A 19,645-nucleotide genomic window follows, 5' to 3' on the forward strand; every position below is an offset into this window, starting at 1 on the left:
CAAGCAAAGGGTGAAAGATTATTTTAAGGGGGTTCTGTCATAACAACTCTCCTCCTGGCCGTTAAAATTCCAAAACAAAAATACTCGGCGAAAAGGCCGGGTGTGACAACCGGTAGTTTGTTACCGGAAGCACTTTTTGAACTAGTTCGATCAGATTAAGTTTAGATTAATTTACATCTGAACTGTAAGCAATGATCAGTTCATATTTGGTCATATTTCAAAGAATCTGTTTCTGGAAATGTGTCCCAGAAACAGACTACCTGTTGCTACCCGCGGTCTTTTCTTGGAGTGTTTTTGTTTTGGAATTTTAAAGGCCAGGAGGAGAGTTGTTATGACAGAACCCCCTTAAAATAATCTTTCACCCTTTGCTTGATTTGTCCCCCGAATGGAAGTTCTTCTAAACAATGGATTTGTTTCCCCCTCTCCCTTCCCTTCATGCAGAAAATGAGGAGGTTAAAGAAACAACACTACGGGAGCTTAAGATGCTCCGCACCCTCAAGCAGGAGAACATTGTCGAGCTCAAAGAGGCCTTCCGCAGACGAGGGAAGCTCTATCTTGTCTTTGAGTATGTGGAGAAGGTAAGTTTCTACAAACAAGACGTGGTCTTTAAACGTAAAAGCCCACCTGGTCTGACCTGACGTGCTGTTTTTTTGGATTTTCTTGTTCTCTTTTAGAATATGCTTGAGCTGCTTGAGGAGTTACCCACCGGTGTCCCGACTGACAAAGTGCGCAGCTACATCTTCCAGTTAATCAAAGCTATTCACTGGTGCCATAAGCACGACATTGTCCACAGAGGTAATGCCCAGATTCACCTTATGTTTTGGGCTCTTTATCAAAGCACAGAGGGTGCCCATTGGTGATGAGGCAGCAAAAAGGCCCTCAAGTCTGAGAGAAACTCATGAAGCCACCAGAGAGCAGATCACAGTAGAACTGAGCTGTAAATTTAATCTTGAGTGAAGTCTAGTTTGAAAAGGTTAGCCGACGGATCCCGACACCGTTCTATATTGTTCACGAATGAAGCTTTTGGGTGAATGGCTGGCAGCAGATCAGGACACCAGATGGTCCATGTGAGCCTTTGGCACCGTAGTAACAGAGCAGGGATCCAAAGGCCTGTCATTTACCCGGCTGTCCAATCTGTCCATTTTTGCTTGTAGAGGGTTTTGTTGTTGTTGTTGTTGTTGTTGTTGCTTTTTGGTTCCCCCTATAAAGACGAACAGTGCTGTTTTTCTTTTGAATGAGATGAATACAAGCAGTGACGCAAGCCAGTCCAGGTCATCTCACTCCCTGGTCTGTTTTCTTCCTCTGCAGACATAAAGCCAGAAAACCTCCTCATCAGCTCCGATGATGTCCTCAAGCTGTGCGACTTTGGTGAGACGCCTCTAGTTAAATCCTCACGTTTGGTGCAGCTGCGGGAAGAAGTTGCCATACAGTCAAGAGTGTTTCCAACAGCGGCCATATTTGGGTGATGTATCAGTGCTTGAGGAGTTCAGGCGAGCTTCGTCTGGTTGTCTAAAGCTCCGCATGCGGCCCTCTCACACTGCTCCGCTTGCTGTCTTCGCTCATCTCAATTAACGAAACATGTTGGGGAAACAAGAACCTAATCAGGCTTTTGATTCAGTCTCGTGGCACCACAACAAGCAGAGGGGAGAGACGTAAAACATGGCAAAGCTGACACGACGCAGGCAATCTGGAGTGAGAGACTGACGGCCTGCTGTTTGCTCTGTGTCAGCCAAAAGGCATTGAGGGAACAGACATAGGGCAAACAGTCTCCACTGCGAAGGTTCGTGTTTGGGCGCGCGTTCTCCTGCAGTGTCGTTCTCACCGCGCTTTGTTTTGATTGTGGAAGAGACCAGCAAGCTTCCAGAGAACACTGTTGTCAATTCTCCAGTCAAGAAAATAGCTTTTAATTGTTCTAAAAGCTGCTAGAAACAACTAAATGATGAAACAATCAAACCTGCATGGTTGGCTGCTGTTGGAAGACAAACTGCACGAAAAGTGGCGTATTTGACCCCATGTAATACACATGTGTTTTTAATGTCACAATTCCTACCATTGACCCTTGACCCAGGCTTTGAACCAGTAAAAATGTGAGAGTTACTTTTTTGTGCTCTGTTTTGTTTTCTTAACTGTTTAGGGATTTTTAAAAAAACGTTCTATTTTTACCCATCATTTAAAACATAAATTCGGTAAATGGCCTGAATTTGCAGTTGAAACAGGTTACATACACTGAATAATAAACACATAGGCCTTTTTTTCCTCGCTGTCTGAAGTTAAATCAGACCAAAATTCTGTTGTTTCCACTTAGTTAAAATTTCAAAAATTATTTGTATTTGATAAATGACACAATAATTCTTTTGTTCTTCATTTTTTTCTGTACATGGAGAAGCTCCTTTGTGCATTTGATGGTCAGTGTCTTAAGATACATAATAACGATCAGATCTGAGAAGAGGAGTCTACTTGATCAATTTAATTCATATAGTTGGTAAAAAAAAATTTTTTAGTTAAAATATTATTTTTTAACTGGACTAAGAGGAAATGTCCAGTTTCAGTTTTATAATACATTCAGTGTCGAATTTGAAGCCAGTTCTGCTGTTTTAACTCCTGTCCCGGTCACACTGTGAACTAGAACCAAACTGAATTTGTACATTGACAGAAATTACTTTTTTTTTTTACTGCACTTTCTTGTAAACCTTTTAATATATAAAGATGCATTTACAAATGGCAAGTGAAAAAGGTCTGGGATTTAAGATCAACCTTAAAAGGTTACTGGCCGAGGCCGAGGTCTTCTAATATCTTCAAAAGTTTGTTTCTGCATTTTATTTTGCCGTTTGCGTGCTAAGGCTACCGTTAATACTCTGCTACAGTGTAAGTACTGTACATCTTTACATATGTACAAATATTAGTGGTTCAAGTTCATTCCGAAAGAAAAAAGAGACACAAAGGTGTTTTTCAGGTAAGCAGCTCGCTCTCTGTTATCCATTCAAAGTGAAACAAAGTAGAGAAAACCTCTTAACTAATGACTAACAGCTTTAGTCTTTCCGAATTAGTTAATTTATTTTGTTCTGTACATGCAGAGCGAAAAGCAGTTTCATTCTCGTTTCCACAACTATTCAAACCTATTGAACATTTTAATATTTTGTCATGTCAAAAAAGAACTCTGTGTAATTGGGATTTTATGTGATCACCCAACACAAAGCAGTGCATACTTGTAAGAAATCTGAAATATTAATTAAAAAAAAAAAAAGCATCTAATCTTGAAAATGTGCTTAGACGTCATGATTTGAACTGTACATGAATGATGAAAAACATTTGTTAAAAGTTGCCAGGAACACATTTATGACTTTCACTTGGCCATTTCCAATTCAGCCAAGCATGTCCTCCATGTCAGTGCAACTTTTATTTTAATCATTTATTACATATCTTACTTACTCACTTATTAGCACGGAGGGAGAACCCGATCTTATACTATTTTAAAAAAATAAATAAATAAATAAAAGCTCATCCGTGTGTAGAGTGTATCAGAAACCTTCCTTAATTACATCGCTCACCCTGTCTTCACTTTGCAGGTTTTGCTCGTAATCTCTCCGAAGGGACAGACGCCAATTACACCGAGTACGTGGCTACGAGATGGTACCGCTCTCCAGAGCTCCTGCTCGGGTACGCCCGCCGTCTCGTTAGCTTTGCTCGGCGGTCTGGTTCAATCGGCCGTTGTCGAGCCGCGCCTCCATTCACCAACCCCTTAAATCCTTGCTGGCAGGGCTCCTTATGGGAAGGCGGTGGACATGTGGTCGGTGGGCTGCATCTTGGGCGAGCTGAGCGACGGGCAGCCCCTGTTCCCAGGAGAGAGCGAGATCGACCAGCTCTTCACCATCCAGAAAGTGTTGGGACCCCTCCCTCCAGAGCAGATGAAGCTCTTCTATAATAACCCCCGCTTCCACGGGCTCAGGGTAACTCTTTCTTCGCTCTCAATTTCTTTGTCTGCCTCCATCTTCTTTTTTTCTATATATATATATATATATATTTATTTGCCTCCCCTTCAACTGCTGCATCCTTTTTTTTTTCTGGCTGAGTTTTCTGTGCCGTGACCGTTTGGATCACAGTGACTCATGGTGTATCATGTATCCTGTATGCGCTGTGAAGGAAGGCTGTGATAAGTCTTCTGTGGCAGGATGGCGTCTCATCAAACCTCTGTCGTCCTTTCCTTCTCCTTCCCCTCTCTGGCTGCAGCCGGAGACATTTTGAATCGTTTTCAAACTGATCCTCTTGAAAAGTGATGTTTTTCTTTAAAAAAAATAAAAATAATATATATATATAATCTATAAATTACTTCAAAGGCTTCCATGCGCAGATAAAGATAAAACTTGTTCATGTCTCCCTGGTCCAACACACTTGAATCCAACAGCTGAATCACCTCCTAAGTGCAGCCAAGTTCTACAGAGTCCTGCTAACGACCTCATTATTTGACTCAGGTGTGTTGAAGTAGAGATGCATCTAAAAGTTGCAGGAGACCGGCCCTCGAGGCCTGGAGTTGCCCACCCCTGGTATAGAATGAGCTGTTTTAGGGCTCTGTCACTTTAAATACAAACCGGCTACTGCTGGCCACGTCCCCCCAACTCAAAGTTTACACTCACACTTAAAGATGGCTTCAAAAAGATGCACAATCACACCACTGCGCATCCTTGAAAAGCAGAAGTGGAGCCTCCTGCACAACTAACAAAAATGCAGCTCTCCAGACGTGCTCAAGCTCCATTTGTGTTGCTAGGTAACGGTCTGGGCTTCACTGGGGTAGATCTGCCTGCTCATTTGTGGCATTACATTCGGAAGGTTTTTGAAACGGCTCATTTTCCAGACTCCAAAAACCGTTAATGTATTGCCAAAAAATGGCTGGTTATTTTTTTTTATTTTTTATTTTTTTAAGCACTTAGGTTGTTTTTAGAAGCAGTAGAAACCCAAATGGAAGTATAAAAACATGCAAAATGTGCCTTTTGCATAACAAGTCTCCTTTAATTCTTGCAAAATCATTTTTGTCATGTTGATCCTGAATTTAGTTTTAATATCAGGTCATACTCTCCAATAAGACATGTTTGTGTTTGACGTCGAGATCCAGAATTTGTAGTACTTGCTAAACGGAGAAAAAAAAAAAATCTCACCCTCCACCAGATTTCTGCGAGCGTTTGTTGTCTAAATGTGCGCCCACTCATTTAGTCTATAAGCCTAACTCATCGGTGGACGTTTGCTTTTAAGCCCCTCTCTTGCAATTATCTTAACAACACGAGGAGATTAAGAATGCAAAAGAAAAAAAAAGGGAGCTGCTTTCGATTCAAACATTCAGAGTGTTTGTAAAATGATAACTAAAAAAACAAAAAAAACAACAGCCAGGATGTTTGATTGATGTTGTGATTTGAAAAGAGCAGCTTCTGGATGTGAGAAGCACTCACAGTCGTGACATCTTCTGTGGTGTTTAAAAAACGTTTAAAGCAGCGTTTAAAGCAGAATCCACTGACTTCCATTACATGCCTATAAAATGTACACAGAGGAGATTTACAGGGACGGGGAATAACTCCACCGCTAGTTAGCTTAGCAGGAAAACCAGCAGATAAGCAGGGCCGTGCAAACGCATTCACGCCCACTTAACCTTTTTTCATTTTGTCATTTTAGAGCCCCAGACTTCAGGGAGTTTAATATGCATGTATATATGTTACGTTTTGTCACATTAAGATCGTAGACTTCAATTGGCCTCTCCTTGGGCTGCCACCTTATCGTGGTGGAGGGGTTTGAGTGTCCCAAGGATCCGAGGAGCTATGCTGTCTGGGGCTTTATGGCCCTGGTAGGGTCACCCAAGGCAGACAGGTCCTTGGTGAGGAATCAGACAAACTGCAGCCTGAAGACCCCTTATGATGGAAAACAACTTTGGATCTGGCGTTCCCTCGCCCGGACGCGGGTCACCGGGACCCCCCTCTGGAGCCAGGCCTGGAGGCAGGGCATGATGGCGAGCGCCTGGTGGCCGGGCTTTTACCCACAGAGCCCGGCCGGGCTCAGCCCAAAGAGGAGACCTGGGTCCCCCTTCCAATGGGCTCACCACCTGTCAGAGGGGCCAAAGAGGTTGGGTGCTGTGTGTTACGGGCGGCAGCCGAGGGAGGGGACCCTGGCGGTCTGATCCTCGGCTGCAGAAGCTGGCTCTTGGGATGTGGAACGTCACCTCTCTGGTGGGGAAGGAACCGGAGCTAGTGTGTGAGGCTGAGAGGTTCCGGATAGAAATAGTGGGCCTCACCTCGACGCATGGCTCTGGTTCTGGAACCAGTCTCCTTGAGAGGGGCTGGACGTACTTCCACTCTGGAGTTGCCCACGGTGAGAGGCGCCGGGCAGTAGTGGGCATACTTGTTGCCCCCCATCTTGGCACCTGTACATTGGGGTTTACCCCGGTGGACGAGAGGGTAGCCTCCCTCCGCCTACGGGTGGGGGGACGAGTTCTGACTATTGTCTGTGCTTACGGGCCGAACAGCAGTTCAGATTACCCACCCTTCTTGGAGTCCTTAGAGGGGGTACTGGAGAGTGCCCCTCCTGGGGACTCCCTTGTTCTACTGGGGGACTTCAACGCTCACGTGGGCAATGACAGTGAGACCTGGAGGGACGTGGTTGGGAGGAACGGTCAGACCTGGCAGGCCCAAACGTGTAGTGAGGGTCTGCTGGGAACGTCTGGTGGAGTCCCCTGTGAGACGGAGCTTTAACTCTCTCTCATCTCTGGCAGAACTTTGAACACGTTCCGGGAGAGGTGGGGGGCATTGAGTCTGAGTGGACCATGTTCCGTGCCTTCATTGCCAAGGCGGCTTATCGGCGCTGTGGCCGCAAGGTTGTTGGTGCCTGTCGCGGCGGCAACCCTCGAACCCGTTGGTGGACACCTTCGGTGAGGGATGCTGTCAAGCTGAAGAAGGAGTCCTGTCGGGCCTTTTTGACCTGTGGGACTCCAGAAGCAGCTGATGGGTACCGGCGGGGGAAGCAGCATGCGGCTCAGATGGTCGCTGAGGCAAAAACTCGGGCGTGGGAGGAGTTTGGAGAGGCCAACCAGTCTACATGTGTTTTGTGGACTTGGAGAAGGCGTTCAACCGTGTCCCTAGGGGGGCTTTCTGGGGGGTTCTCCGGGAGTATGGGGTACCGGGACCTGTGATACGGCCTGTCAGGTCCCTGTATGACCGGTGTCAGAGTCTGGTCCGCATTGCTGGCAGTAAGTCGAGCTCGTTTCCGGTGAGAGTTGGACTCCGCCAAGGCTACCTTTTGTTACCGATTCTGTTCATTACTTTCATGGACAGAATTTCTAGGCGCAGCCGAGGTGTTGAGGGGATCCATTTTGGTGGCCTTAGGATCGCATCTTTGCTTTTTGCGGATGATGTGGTCCGATTGGCTTCATCAAGCCGTGCTCTGCAGCTCTCGCTGGACTAGTTCGCGGCCAAGTGCGAAGCGGCCGGGATGAGGATCAGTGCCTCCAAATCCGAGGCCATGGTCTTGAGCCGGAAAAGGGTAGAGTGCCTTCTCCGGGTCAGGGGGGGTCGTCCTGCCTCAAGTGGAGGAGTTTAAGTATCTGGGGATCTTGTTCACGAATGAGGGAAGAAGGGAGCGGGAGATCGACAGGCAGATTGGTGCAGCGTCTGAAGTGAAGCGGGCGCTGTACCGGTCCGTCGTGGTGAAGAGAGAGCTGAGTCAAAAAGCAAAGCTCTCGATTTACCGGTCGATCTACGTTCCCACCCTCATCTATGGTCATGAGCTTTGGGTCATGACCAAAAGAACGAGATCACGGATACAAGCGGCCGAACTGGGTTTCCTCCGCAGGGTGTCTGGGCTCTCCCTTCTGAAGCTGCTGCCCCCGTGACCCGACCCCGGATAAGCGGAAGAAAATGGATGGATGGATGGATGGATGGATGGATGGATGGATGGATGGATGGATGGATGGATGGATGGACTTCAATCGGTTATTTTGTTTGTTTTTATTTGACAAATACAGGGTGGAAGGAAACTTAGACATGTTTTCGACATATCCCATATTGTCCCTCAGCGAGGAAATGCAGATGTATCAGTAGCAAGAGAAAGATGGACACAGACATGCAGATTCACATAAAAGTAAAAAAACATATACACATATAAAAACAGACAAATACGAGTAAGAGACTGCACAGTAATGGCAAATTTACAACATAAGAAAAACAGCGCTGTGCAGTCATTAAAAATAGCGTAGTTTGTTTAAAATTCAAATTCAAAATACTTTATTAATCCCAAAGGCAAATTAAATGTTATTGTAGGTCATTAATTCAGATTCTTCTAAGAGTTCAAAGAAATTTAGTTCGCATTCTTCAAAGAAATGTGCAACTTAGTAAGATTAGCTAAAAAAATTTTACGAAATATTGCATATTTCTGCATAAAATCAAAAACAAACTATGCATGAGAAATGAAAAAACCATGTTAAAATTTATTGATTTTGTTGGGAGCAATGATGGTGATAAAAGCTACCATCCACTGAGAAGAAGGACCTGCGATTATTCTCCTCTGGGTGTCTCGGATGCAGCAGACTGTCACTACAGGAGCTCTTCAGTGCTGCAACAGCTTTGTGAATGTGGACATTTATTTATTTCAATAAGAACTGATAAAGCTGGTAGAGACTAAAATATTTGCATCTGTCATTACAGTAAAAGCATCGGGGACATTTTTCTTCCACTTCCTGGTTATGTTTCTACTGGCCTCTCATGTGAAATCCCAACAACATCCACTTCAAAGTTGTGTTTACGCCGCCATCACAAACTTTGAAAATCTTTAAGGGGAAAGGAAATTGTTTTTTTTTTCTTTCAAATGTGACGCACTCACTAGAAACATAGTGACGTGGCCAAAACAGCACAAAAACACAAAGAGGTGTTTACGTAACCATTTTCCTGCCAGACTGACCAAACGTGTGGAACGGAAGAATAATGGCTCACAAACTGTGGCTAATTAAAGACAACAACTAAAAGCTATTTAATTATATTTTCTATTAAAATTCAAATCAGTCTCAACAAATGATATTTGTTATTTCTTATTATTCTTAAAAATCAGTTTAAGGTGCATTTAAAAAATCAACTCTGTCAGGGAGTCTAAATTGCATACGTCCCACAGATGAATGGGAGGAATATATTATGAAAATGTATTTATTCTCTGAGCTACATTGTTAATTTGTCTGTTGTAAATCGAATGGTTGGATCGAATCTGGTCAATTATAACCAACAATTAATTTCCTTATTAATCACACTAACATATTTTAACAATAAAATTAAGAAAATAAAGAAGCAAGCGTGAAAGCTAACTACTTAAACGAAGGTTATCAGTGAAGTGAAGAGTGTTTTATTGTGGATACTTATTTAGCTGTGAGAAAGAAAATATAGCACACTTTTTCCAGACTGTTTGTTTACATTTTCAGAGGAATATCACCACCAGCCATAGCGAGATTACTCCTTCAAGGTCTCACATGTATGCACTGAGATATTTTTAGAAAGACAAAAGAACAGCGACTGTTCTTCTGTCTTGGTCAGAGTGTGAAATCTGCACATCTGTTTGTGTACGAGGTCAGTTTTATTGTGTTTTTTTCAAAATAAGCTCACGTGTTCCTAGATGTGCAGAAAGGAGAAAAATTCACCAAAGTATTAAGATCCTTTGTTAGATGTTTGGTTCATCTTATGTCTAGTCCATGGTGTTTTCCTTGGAAAAGTAAATTGTGGGGTCTATTCAGTCAGTGGTCTCAAATAACGTTCTTAAAAATACTGTATTTTAGTTTCCTGCTGTAAACCACCCCCAAACTTTGGAGCGAAGGTACCTGGGGATCATCGGCGGAGGCCTGCTCGATCTGCTGAAGGTAAGAAGAAAAGGGCTGGCAAAGATCAATTCTGCCTTGCTGAGCTGGTAGATTTATTTTTAGCTCCTTGCTTTCACCTCTATGCCAGTTCCAGTCAATTCCTCCTTATAGTAACATTGAAAAAAGAAAAGAAGCAGAAGGACAAAAAGAAAATCCTAAATTTCATTAAAATCCGGTTTTCCTAATAACTCGATCCCCGCGCTGGTGTTTACGTCGTGACTGCAGGATGCCTCCTCGCCGCTCCGGCCTCTCTCGGCTCATATCCTGGTCCTTAGCCCTGCTGTTATTGCTGCGGCTGCACTGTAAACAGGAGCTCTGTGTCAAGAATGTGGGCTGCGCTTTTTTGCACTTGCGGTTTTTTTTTTTTTTTTTTCAACAGATAAATGACTCACTGCTAACACGATGTCACCCCGGGACCGACATCACAGAGGACACACACGTCACCCTCGTTAATAATCAGCCTTTGGAGATGCGGTCAAACATTTATTTTGCAAAACGTTTCGTCGATTCCTGCCGCCGCGTCACCGAAGAGAGTTTTGTTCTCTGTCGGTCTTTTTGGGAGAAGCGAGAGACGTCGCTGTGAGTTTTAGTTACGTAGAAGCAGGACAAGGCGAGTTCACGAACCATCCTCACGTCCATGTCTTTTATTAAAGGCTACAAAGATAGGTTATTAAACATGGCAATAAGAGAAAGAGAGAGAGAGAAAAAAGGTGTCATAAATCTTGTTTTATGTCAATGTTTTTGCCTGTTTAGTGACTGTAAGACACAATTATGTGCAGCAGCAGCCTGACTTTCATGATAATGAAAATGACTCATAAAAAGGCATGACTGGATGTTCCAGCTTGTTTGTGAGGTCTTGATGTGTGGCGTGTGTGTTCGGAGGACTCATTGGCTCCCCCCCCACCCTGTCCCGCATCAGAACCTGCTCCTGCTGAACCCGACGGAGCGCTTCCTCACGGAGCAGTGCCTGAACCATCACGCCTTCCAGACACTGCGGCTGGTGGAACGGCCCGGCCCACCCACGCCCACACCTGTACGCTCGGCCAAGAGGAAGCCTCACCACGGCGACAACACCACCCCCAGCAGGTCAGCGGCGAGTGCTGGAGCTGGTTCAGACGTGTCAACATCTCCCGGGTGTTCAGCTGTTTTAGAGCTGCAATATGTAACTTTTTTATTTTTTTACATATTTGATAAGACTGTCTATCACTATGTTGTGATGGTTTAATATAAGACAGATAATCTGCGAAAAAAATCGAGTTCCTCCAAACTCCCTCTAGTGGTTCTACAGTTATCTGCAGAAATGCACCGCTCCCGGTCAGAAAGACCAATCAGAGGCAGGAGGAGGGTCTTAGCGCTGTCAATCAATCTCATGTCATGTCATCACAAAGTGACAGTTTTAACAGATATGTAAAAAAAATATATTATTTAAATAAAAGTTACATACTGCAGCTTTAGTTGACATCTTTGCAGTTCTGCAGAAGTCACGGTCAGCTAAGAGCTAACAGTACCTATAGGAGTCAGCGGCACATCACATTTTAGCTGTCTTCATTCACTGGAAGCATTTTAGGAACAGTTTGTTATGACACTTTTGTCGCAAACTGAAATCACTGTTTTGTAAAACCTCTGTGGGTTTTTCTTTTTTTCTTTTTTGTAAATTGTCTCAAGATCATGCAGTTGAGATGTAGACCATCTGAATAGAAATACTTAAGCCTTGCCATAAATTATGACTTGGATTTAGGTCTGGAATTTGGCCCAAATATTTTCAACATTTTGAAAACCCGTTTGAATTCCTTCACAGGCCTGAATTGAAAGAGTCACAGGTTTGATATTTTTTTCTAGATCAAGAAAGCAAATATTTCAATCTGGGTTTGCCAATGCACCAATGACTGTTCAGCTTATTGGTTGAGTTGTTAGCTCTAGATGCTCACGGTGTCCTTTCACCCAGGAGCCACGGTGGGAAGAGCTCAGGAAGCCACCGGTCCAGCAGCAGGGAGTGCTCCAGCTTACCCCGACAGGAAGACATCCTCCCGGGCAACGACAGCTTCCTCAATGGCAACATGTCGGCGGCCATCAACCTCAGCCCCACCCTGCATCCCAAGAACTACCAGCCGCAGATCTTCAACCACTCCACCGCCTACAGCATGGACCTGGCCGGCAGCAACCTGCCTCACTTGCTCAGCCCCAGCGAGGCCAAGGGCAAAGGTGACTTCGAGATCAGCCTGGGCTCCAAGGTACTGGACGGACCCGGAGCCAAGTACCTCAAATCCAACTTCCGCTCGCAGCAGAACCGCCACTCCTTTGTGGAAGGCAAGACCAACACGCTGCAGTCGGGGGACAAACACAGCCGACACAACTACGTGGACTCCCACGGTTCTGTGCCCTCCTCTTCCAAGTTCGGCTACCTGAACCTGTCCAAGAGCTACGGCACGCTCAGTGACGCCAAGTCGGTGGGAAACCTAAACGACGTGCACCTGTACGCCGACGAGCCCACATCGCGCTACTTCCCGTCCAGCTGCCTCGACCTGACGGCTCCGAGCAGCCCGGCGTCCCGCAGGTTGGAGCGGCTTGGGCCCGGCACGACCGGCCGAGGGGGCATGCGCTCGGAGAGAGAGAGCAACACGCTGGATTCCTCGTACAGGCGTTCGTCCACCCGCCACAAGGCCTCGGAGGAGGCCAAGTCACCCGATTCCCTGGACCCGGGAGACGGCAGCACGGAGAGGAGCCATGGCCACTCTCTGTCTGCGCCGCGCGACCCTCTGTCATACGGTCAGGGCTACACCAGCCCTTTCTCCTCGCAGCAGCGGCCGCACCGCCACTCCATGTACGTGCGGCGGGATCACCAGAGGACGCACGGCGGAGACGAGGGCCTGCTGATCGGCCAGGGAATCCCCACCAGAGCCAGCAGCCTCCAGCTCCTGTCGCCCCAGCTCCAGCACCGTACGCTGCCGCGCCACTCCGGGAGCTCCTCCAGGGAGGACGACATGAGCCGGGTCAGTGATCCGCCCACAGCGGACCTCTCTCGATCTAAGGAAAGCCCACACCCACAGAGTCCTGTCATATTGCACGCCTACACCAGATTGCGTTGGGTAACTCTGCCTCAGTCTCCTGTTTGTCCAGCAATGCAGCGCAGGATTTCTTCCTGCAGCATTGCAGCACACAGGCCTGTCACAATAACTAATGATAAATTATCCTGGGGATTGTTGCGATAAGTGATGTTGGGTGTTTTTTTTTGACCATTTAAAGCTGCACTATGTAGCTCTTACAAAACATGTTGTTTACATATGTGCTAAAACTGTCACTTTGTTGTGACGGTATAAAATGAGACAGTGTACACACAGCCATGATTGACAACGCTAAGACCCGCCTCCTGGCTCTGATTGGTTGTTTCTAGTCAGCACTGGAAGAAGGCGGAGGAGCTGGATTTTTTTTCATAGATTATCTGTCTCATGACAAAGATGTAAAAAGCATGTTTATTACAGTTGCATAATGTAGATTTAAGTTCACGTTCAAGTTTCTTTTTAAAACTGGGACAATACGTATTAATGAACATTTACATGTAAATACCTGAGATTATAGCCAGGCGGTTGATGTTAAATCACAATAATAAATACAGCGATAAAAACTGCAAAATAATTGATAATGGCATGATAATGCAAGATCGTTTCAGAAAGACCAATAAACTTTAATTTTCCACACTTTACACTGGAATTGGAAGATATTTTACATATCCAAAATAAAACACAACCACCAAAAACAGTAAAATAAGCAAAAAGAAAAACCACACATAACCGAAACCATATATGAAATGTATGATGAAGTCTCTGAAAACAACATTGCCCTTCAAGAAAAAGAATAAAATCATCTGAATGGAAAAGATCAAGCTCATTTTAATATATCATGCGATTAATTGATTAATTGATTAATTGATTATTGCGACAGTCTTAGCTGCATTCGAAAAAAGTCGGGATTTGTCCTTAGAAGTGAAGCTGGATCTGGTGACCCACTTAATTGCATAGACAGAAATAAAGCAGCAAAACAACTAAATCAAAAAAAAAAAACATGTTCTTGTTAGGATGTAGGATGAATCATCCGATCCGTGTGCTTACATACACAAATGGCATAAACGGCTTTTGCGCTTGTGTGTATTTGCATGTGCTGTGATGCTGAGCTCGTCTTCATGCTTCGCCGTGTCTCCATTGACAGAGCGAACAGGCACCCACTGAAGTTCCCCACAGCAGACCCCCAATAAGGGATTCCACCAGGGACAACACTGCATCTTTTCACACACAGCGGCAAAAAAGCGAGGTCCGACATTCTGCTTTGCACCCACCATTCCCCACCCACATCCAGGCTTCCGAGAGAGCGGATGTGGGTGGATGCTGCTGTCATGAACTGCTCTCTGTCTCTCTTTCTCCATCTCTCTCTCTTTCTCTGCATCAGATGCCTCTTTATTTTTCTGTGTGCTTTGCTTCCATCTAATGTGACTCCTTATGGTAGCACAGTCAAGTTCGTCACTGCAGCTGTTTTATTATTACCAGTGATTGTAGGTAAAAACTCCCCCACATTCTTTTCCAATAAAGGTGTTTTTTTTTTCTCTGATGAGATGCTTTGCTCGGCAAAGGTTTTATATGATTAGTGTATCTGCTGTCAACTCAGGTTGGCCTGTATCATGAGCAGCAAGCAGAAGACGGAGGCTCCTCCAAGGAGAATCGCAACATCTACAGTGAATCCATGCCCAGGAGGGTGGGCAGCTTCTACAGAGGTTTGTTTCCCACCGCTGCACCATGGAGGCAAACATGGCGGCTTAGATCGGGACCCCCTGGACCTTTTTTTTAGGGAAGTTTAGTGAAGGGGCAGTAGTTCATATTTCCGGGCACTTTGTGTCATTTTGTAGCATAATCAAGTAACAAGCAAGTGTTAACTTCAGCTGTTAAAAAAAATCCTGTATATATCAAATATGACTAAAAATACATTTGACTTTGTAATTTAACGTCTTGATATTGGGCCTCTGTCTCTTTAAGAAGCTCCTGCGCTTTCTCAAACTCCGCCTTCAGGAAGTCATCACAACATGGCTTCTCTGTTTACATTTTAACCAGTGTTTCATTGAGAGTTAGCTCATATAATCAAATCAAAATCAAATCTGATTTTATTTGTGTAGCACTTTTCAGCAACAAGGCTTTTCAAAGTGCTTTGTATCATAAAAACACAACGATACAAAGTCACAGAGCACATAGTCAACAACTGAAACACATCATCAGACTGTTGATTAATGTTTCACTGATAAAGTTTCAAAAGCAATTCTGAACAGCTGGCTTTTTACTCAGCAAGTGAGCTAAGGAGTTTTTGCTAATTGCTGCTGGCTAGTCTGAAGGGACGGCTGCTGTGAGGTTGGAGCTCCAAAACTGCAGCTCTGAAAAAAAAAATAAAAAACTCGATTAATAATAATGATAATAGGAATAGTCATAATATACTATATAAAACTATAACAGAAAATTCTGTGCAGTTATTAGGAATAAATAGGAATATCAACACAGTCATTAACATTCATTCATTAACCCATAATACTTTGGGGTTTTTTTCTTTTCCAAAGTCCTGCACTGCTGTAAATACATTTAACACAGAACTCCTCAGGTGGCCTAGTTTAACTTCACCTGGTTCAAATTCTTTAAAAAAAAATCTCCTATTAACCATCTGAAGGTATCCAGTTATTAATCAGTTAATAACTGGATATTAACCAATTAATATCCAGTTATTAACCGGATATAACTGGATATCGGCAATACATTATATTGATGTTAAGTCCAGCAGGAAGGTCTGAGCTTCTCACATGTTGATGTTAAAAGATTTTCTATTTTTAGCTGCAGATGCATCCATCCTTTGCTACAAATGATCAAACGTTCACAAAAGAAATCCTGCTACCGCATTTTAGACAATAAAATCGATATTTTCATATTCACAAATGAATTGGTTTATTTATTTGCATTTTTTTATGCATCTTTGATATATAACAAAAAGATTTAAGTGGTGAAATGAAAAATCTTGCATTTTGCATCTGTTTATTCTGCTTTTTGTCGTTTGTTTGCCAAACAGTGCCATCTCCCCGGCCAGACAACTCTTTCCACGACAGCAGGGGCCCGGGCCGGGACTCCGGCTTGTCTGGGGACGGCAGCAGTTTGACAAATCACTCCAAGCGCCAGCCTGCCTTTGACCCCTGGTACTTGGATTCTTTCTTCGCTGAAGAACGTTCTTTTGCTGAAGAAAGACAAATTCATTTACCATTTCTAAGGACAATGCTGCTACATTCAGTTAAATCCTCCCCAAATTACACGGCGGCTTTAGCACAAGTTATTAGATCTTTTTTTGCTTGTTTTTTTTTTTTTTTTTTTTTTATCCCAGTTGGGATTCAACCTCTGTGCTCTTTGTTTTATTTTCAGGACTGGCCCAGATACTGTGGTCCTGAATGCATCCGAGCCATCCAAAGAGAAGGAGAAGCAGGGTTTCTTTAGAGCAATAAAAAAGAAAAAGAAGAAAAATCAAATGGTAAGTTAAATTCTTTAAAGACATTTCATGTCATGTCATTTCGACAACAAATCTTGTTTTAAAGAACACTAATTGAGATCTGCTGTTTATGCACTGACTGCATTGCGCAGAGACAACAAAGTTTAAAAAACTGTAAATATAATCTGGTGAAATATTGCATTATTCTTTTGCTTTAGTTCTTTCCTGGTCCTCCAGTGTAAAGTATGAACCAGCGTGACATCTCCCCTAAAAGGTTGTAGTACGAAGTTGTTCAATTAAGATAAAAGCAGTATGTTCAGGAGGACATGTCCATGAAGTCCAAGCAGCTTGCTGTGCGCTAACATGGAGGGAAACTAAAAAGCGTTCTTCGTTGGATCCTTCAGTAGCATAATGATCCAAACCATATGTCTGAAAAAAAGGCAGAAATAACTGATCAGACACAAAAACAATGGATATCTGAGGTCTAATCCACACGCAGTCAGATGCCTCCAAAAATAAACACATTTTCATGTGTTTTGACCTTTCATTCACATGAAAACACTGTTTAATATCTGTAAAACAATTATTTATAGAAACTCCAAACAAAGTAGGGCTATGAGCAAATTCTGTTGGTTTTGTTTTTGTGTGTTTTGCGTTGCTACATGGGGAAAGTAGAGATTTGGGACAGTCTGCGACAAATAATGCACCATTACATCCACAGTCTTGCTTTAACACAATTCCCAATCAACTTTTATCAACTTTATATTCTAATACAAATATGTACATATATTTATGTAAAAACAGCTAAACCTGTCTGCCTGTCCACACAAGCAAACCTCATGGCATCTTCTTTTAATTCCTAACAGGAAGCTGTGGCAGTTTTGAAGCAATTTGATTGGCTGACTTAGGTTTAGCTTGGCGTTACGCTGCCCCCCGCTGGCTTGGCATGTTTAAATCAACGCTTGGGGGATGGATTTGCGCAGGTGTGGATGAAATCTTTCCTGAAACCGTGTGTGCAATATTATGTTTTTAAACAATGTGACCTGGCTGCGTGTATACAAGGCCTCTGTCCCACAACCTAAATAAAACCTAATAATCCAGAGAGATTGTTACCAACATTCAGAGGTCCTTCTCTGCACTCTCCAACCTTGTGAAATCTAAATAGAAATAGAAAAGTGTTGCACCATTGGTGGTGCAAAAAAACAAAAAACAAAAAAAAAACCTCTATTCCACTTAAGTTAATGTATCAGACAGATCCCTTTTTTTGTATGTGGCTCATCCAAAAGCGATTCAAGAGTGCTTAGGCTTCGGCTGAGCACATGTGATTTGCTGCTTATCAACGTAGCGCTAAACCATGAGATCAAGCTCTGCAAACCCACTGACTTGATAACAGAGTATAGATCAGAAAGGCAGTGGGGGCGGGGGAGGAGCTGCGGGAATAGTTCCTAAGCCACCATATTTTGACATATTAAACTGTCTACCACCTCTGCAGCGCTAATGGTGCAGCATGGAACCAGTGTTTGAGACTCCATTCACATTTCTATTTATAATCGGCAGTTTGTTCAGATGCTGACAGTGGGTGGGTGTGAGTGGAGGGGAGATACTGCTGATGACAGAGCACAAATAAACGCAATCTGGCCTCAGGGAATCAGGCAGCCAGAGCTGGTGGAAAACAATATATCGTTTGGAAATGCTAAACACAGCTAATTTCTCCTCTGGGTTATTTATTTGATGGAAGAGAGAAGAAGTTGGCACGTATTTTGCTTTTTAGATAAACAAACATTTTAGATGCAACTTTTATATTTTAATCCTACAATTAAAGACAATCAAAGCAACTTTTATATTTTATTTCCTACAATTAAAGACAATCAAAGCAGAAATGAGTAACTATTGAATCTATATTAAAGTGAACTCACTGTAGGCTAGTATGTTATGCGTTAAAAGATTAAGAGTTTCTATTCACTATTAAGTATTATCTGTACTAACGGATAAGTAGTTAGACCAAAGTTTTAAACATTTTAATTTTTTGTAGCTTTTCATGCAGGATTTTCATAATATTACTACTGTATTCTGGTAATATTATGACTTTATTGTGGTAATGTTATGACTTTATCCTCGTATTATTTTGACTCTATTGTTGTATGACTGTATTCTTGCAACATTATTACTTTATTCTTGTAGTTATATAAAATAAAAAGAATATTCTGCCGTAGAGTTCACCAAAATTCAAAGTCCAAATAAACAAAACTTCTGTAGAACTTCTCAAACAAGATGATGACCACGCTGAACTATTTTTGTCATATTAGTGACAAAAATATCCAAATTTCCAAACATTAAATCTTCAAAAACATTCAAAAATTTGGTTCATGGATGAAGCCAATTTGTCGCCCAGCCCTGCAGAAGGCTCTCCTTCTCAGTTTGACCACTGTGCGTTTTGACTTGCACCTCTGCTCTCTGAATGTCAGGCGGCCAGCGAAGGCATCGACGCAGTCATCCAGAAGAGCTCCAGGTCCTCTGGTCACCAGAGCAGCTGCCACAGGAGCCGCGACAAGAGCAGAGACCGCAACCAGGAACGAGACCGAGACAAGGACTGGCCACGGGAGAAACTCTCCGATTCACACTCTCCAGTGAGTCTCCCACACACGCACACACAAAATGTTTTTACCAATATGTATTGCTTTGTGATCTATTTTCTAATGTCCCTTTTTTCTTTTAAACTGTTAATTAGTTTCTGTAAAAACAATCAAACTTCCTTTAAGGAAAGTGTGTCGTGGTCAGTTTTTCACTTTGATTGCTATTTTGGTTTCTAATCAAGATGTTTTCTGTCTTTATTTGCATGTTTTTAAATCAAATTTATCAAATTAAATTTTGAGTCTTAAATGAGGACAACGTATCAAACTTCCGGAAAACTCAAAATTTCCAAACCCAAGAGTGGTTTGGAAATAAGATTTAGGCAAACTGGTAGATGTGGCAAACTGGTAGATGTATGGGCTGGTTACCGATTTCAATGTATACCACAGCTTTAAAAAGTTACGATGAGATCGTAACTTTCTGTTCCAAAGTTTTTCATAAAATGCAAGAGAAAGGCATTTTAAAAGTAGAGGAGCTGCTCAGCGCTCGATCTTCACACATTACTGAAGTGAGAAAGTCAGGTGTTTAGAAAGTTATACCCTGAAAACTAAAGAAGCAACGACTATTATCGTTAAGGTAATACTTTTTTAGAAGTACAATTGGGTTTTAAGTGGCTAAAGCAGATTGTGTGTAAAGCAGCAGAGTGCA

General features: G+C 43.1%; 1 protein-coding gene across 3 annotated transcripts in view; it reads left to right on the forward strand.

Moving 5' to 3' along the window:
• Window positions 1–19,645, forward strand: part of LOC103137162 (cyclin-dependent kinase-like 5) — a 59,987-nt gene that overhangs the window by 36,750 nt on the left and 3,592 nt on the right. For 2 of the 3 annotated variants that reach the window (XM_007550773.2, XM_016670764.1), the window contains 13 exons: window positions 442–578; window positions 675–795; window positions 1,309–1,368; window positions 3,567–3,657; window positions 3,758–3,947; window positions 9,788–9,868; window positions 10,788–10,954; window positions 11,814–12,858; window positions 14,072–14,173; window positions 14,525–14,630; window positions 15,959–16,082; window positions 16,303–16,408; window positions 18,832–18,993. In XM_007550773.2, the coding sequence (XP_007550835.1) occupies window positions 442–578; window positions 675–795; window positions 1,309–1,368; window positions 3,567–3,657; window positions 3,758–3,947; window positions 9,788–9,868; window positions 10,788–10,954; window positions 11,814–12,858; window positions 14,072–14,173; window positions 14,525–14,630; window positions 15,959–16,082; window positions 16,303–16,408; window positions 18,832–18,993 (2,492 nt within the window). The remainder of the gene's footprint in view (window positions 1–441; window positions 579–674; window positions 796–1,308; window positions 1,369–3,566; window positions 3,658–3,757; window positions 3,948–9,787; window positions 9,869–10,787; window positions 10,955–11,813; window positions 12,859–14,071; window positions 14,174–14,524; window positions 14,631–15,958; window positions 16,083–16,302; window positions 16,409–18,831; window positions 18,994–19,645) is intronic. The other variant, XM_007550774.2, reaches the window with a different exon arrangement.

Source organism: Poecilia formosa, unplaced genomic scaffold (genome assembly GCF_000485575.1).
Source record: "Poecilia formosa unplaced genomic scaffold, Poecilia_formosa-5.1.2 Scaffold37, whole genome shotgun sequence".
Taxonomy (NCBI): Eukaryota; Metazoa; Chordata; class Actinopteri; order Cyprinodontiformes; family Poeciliidae; genus Poecilia; species Poecilia formosa.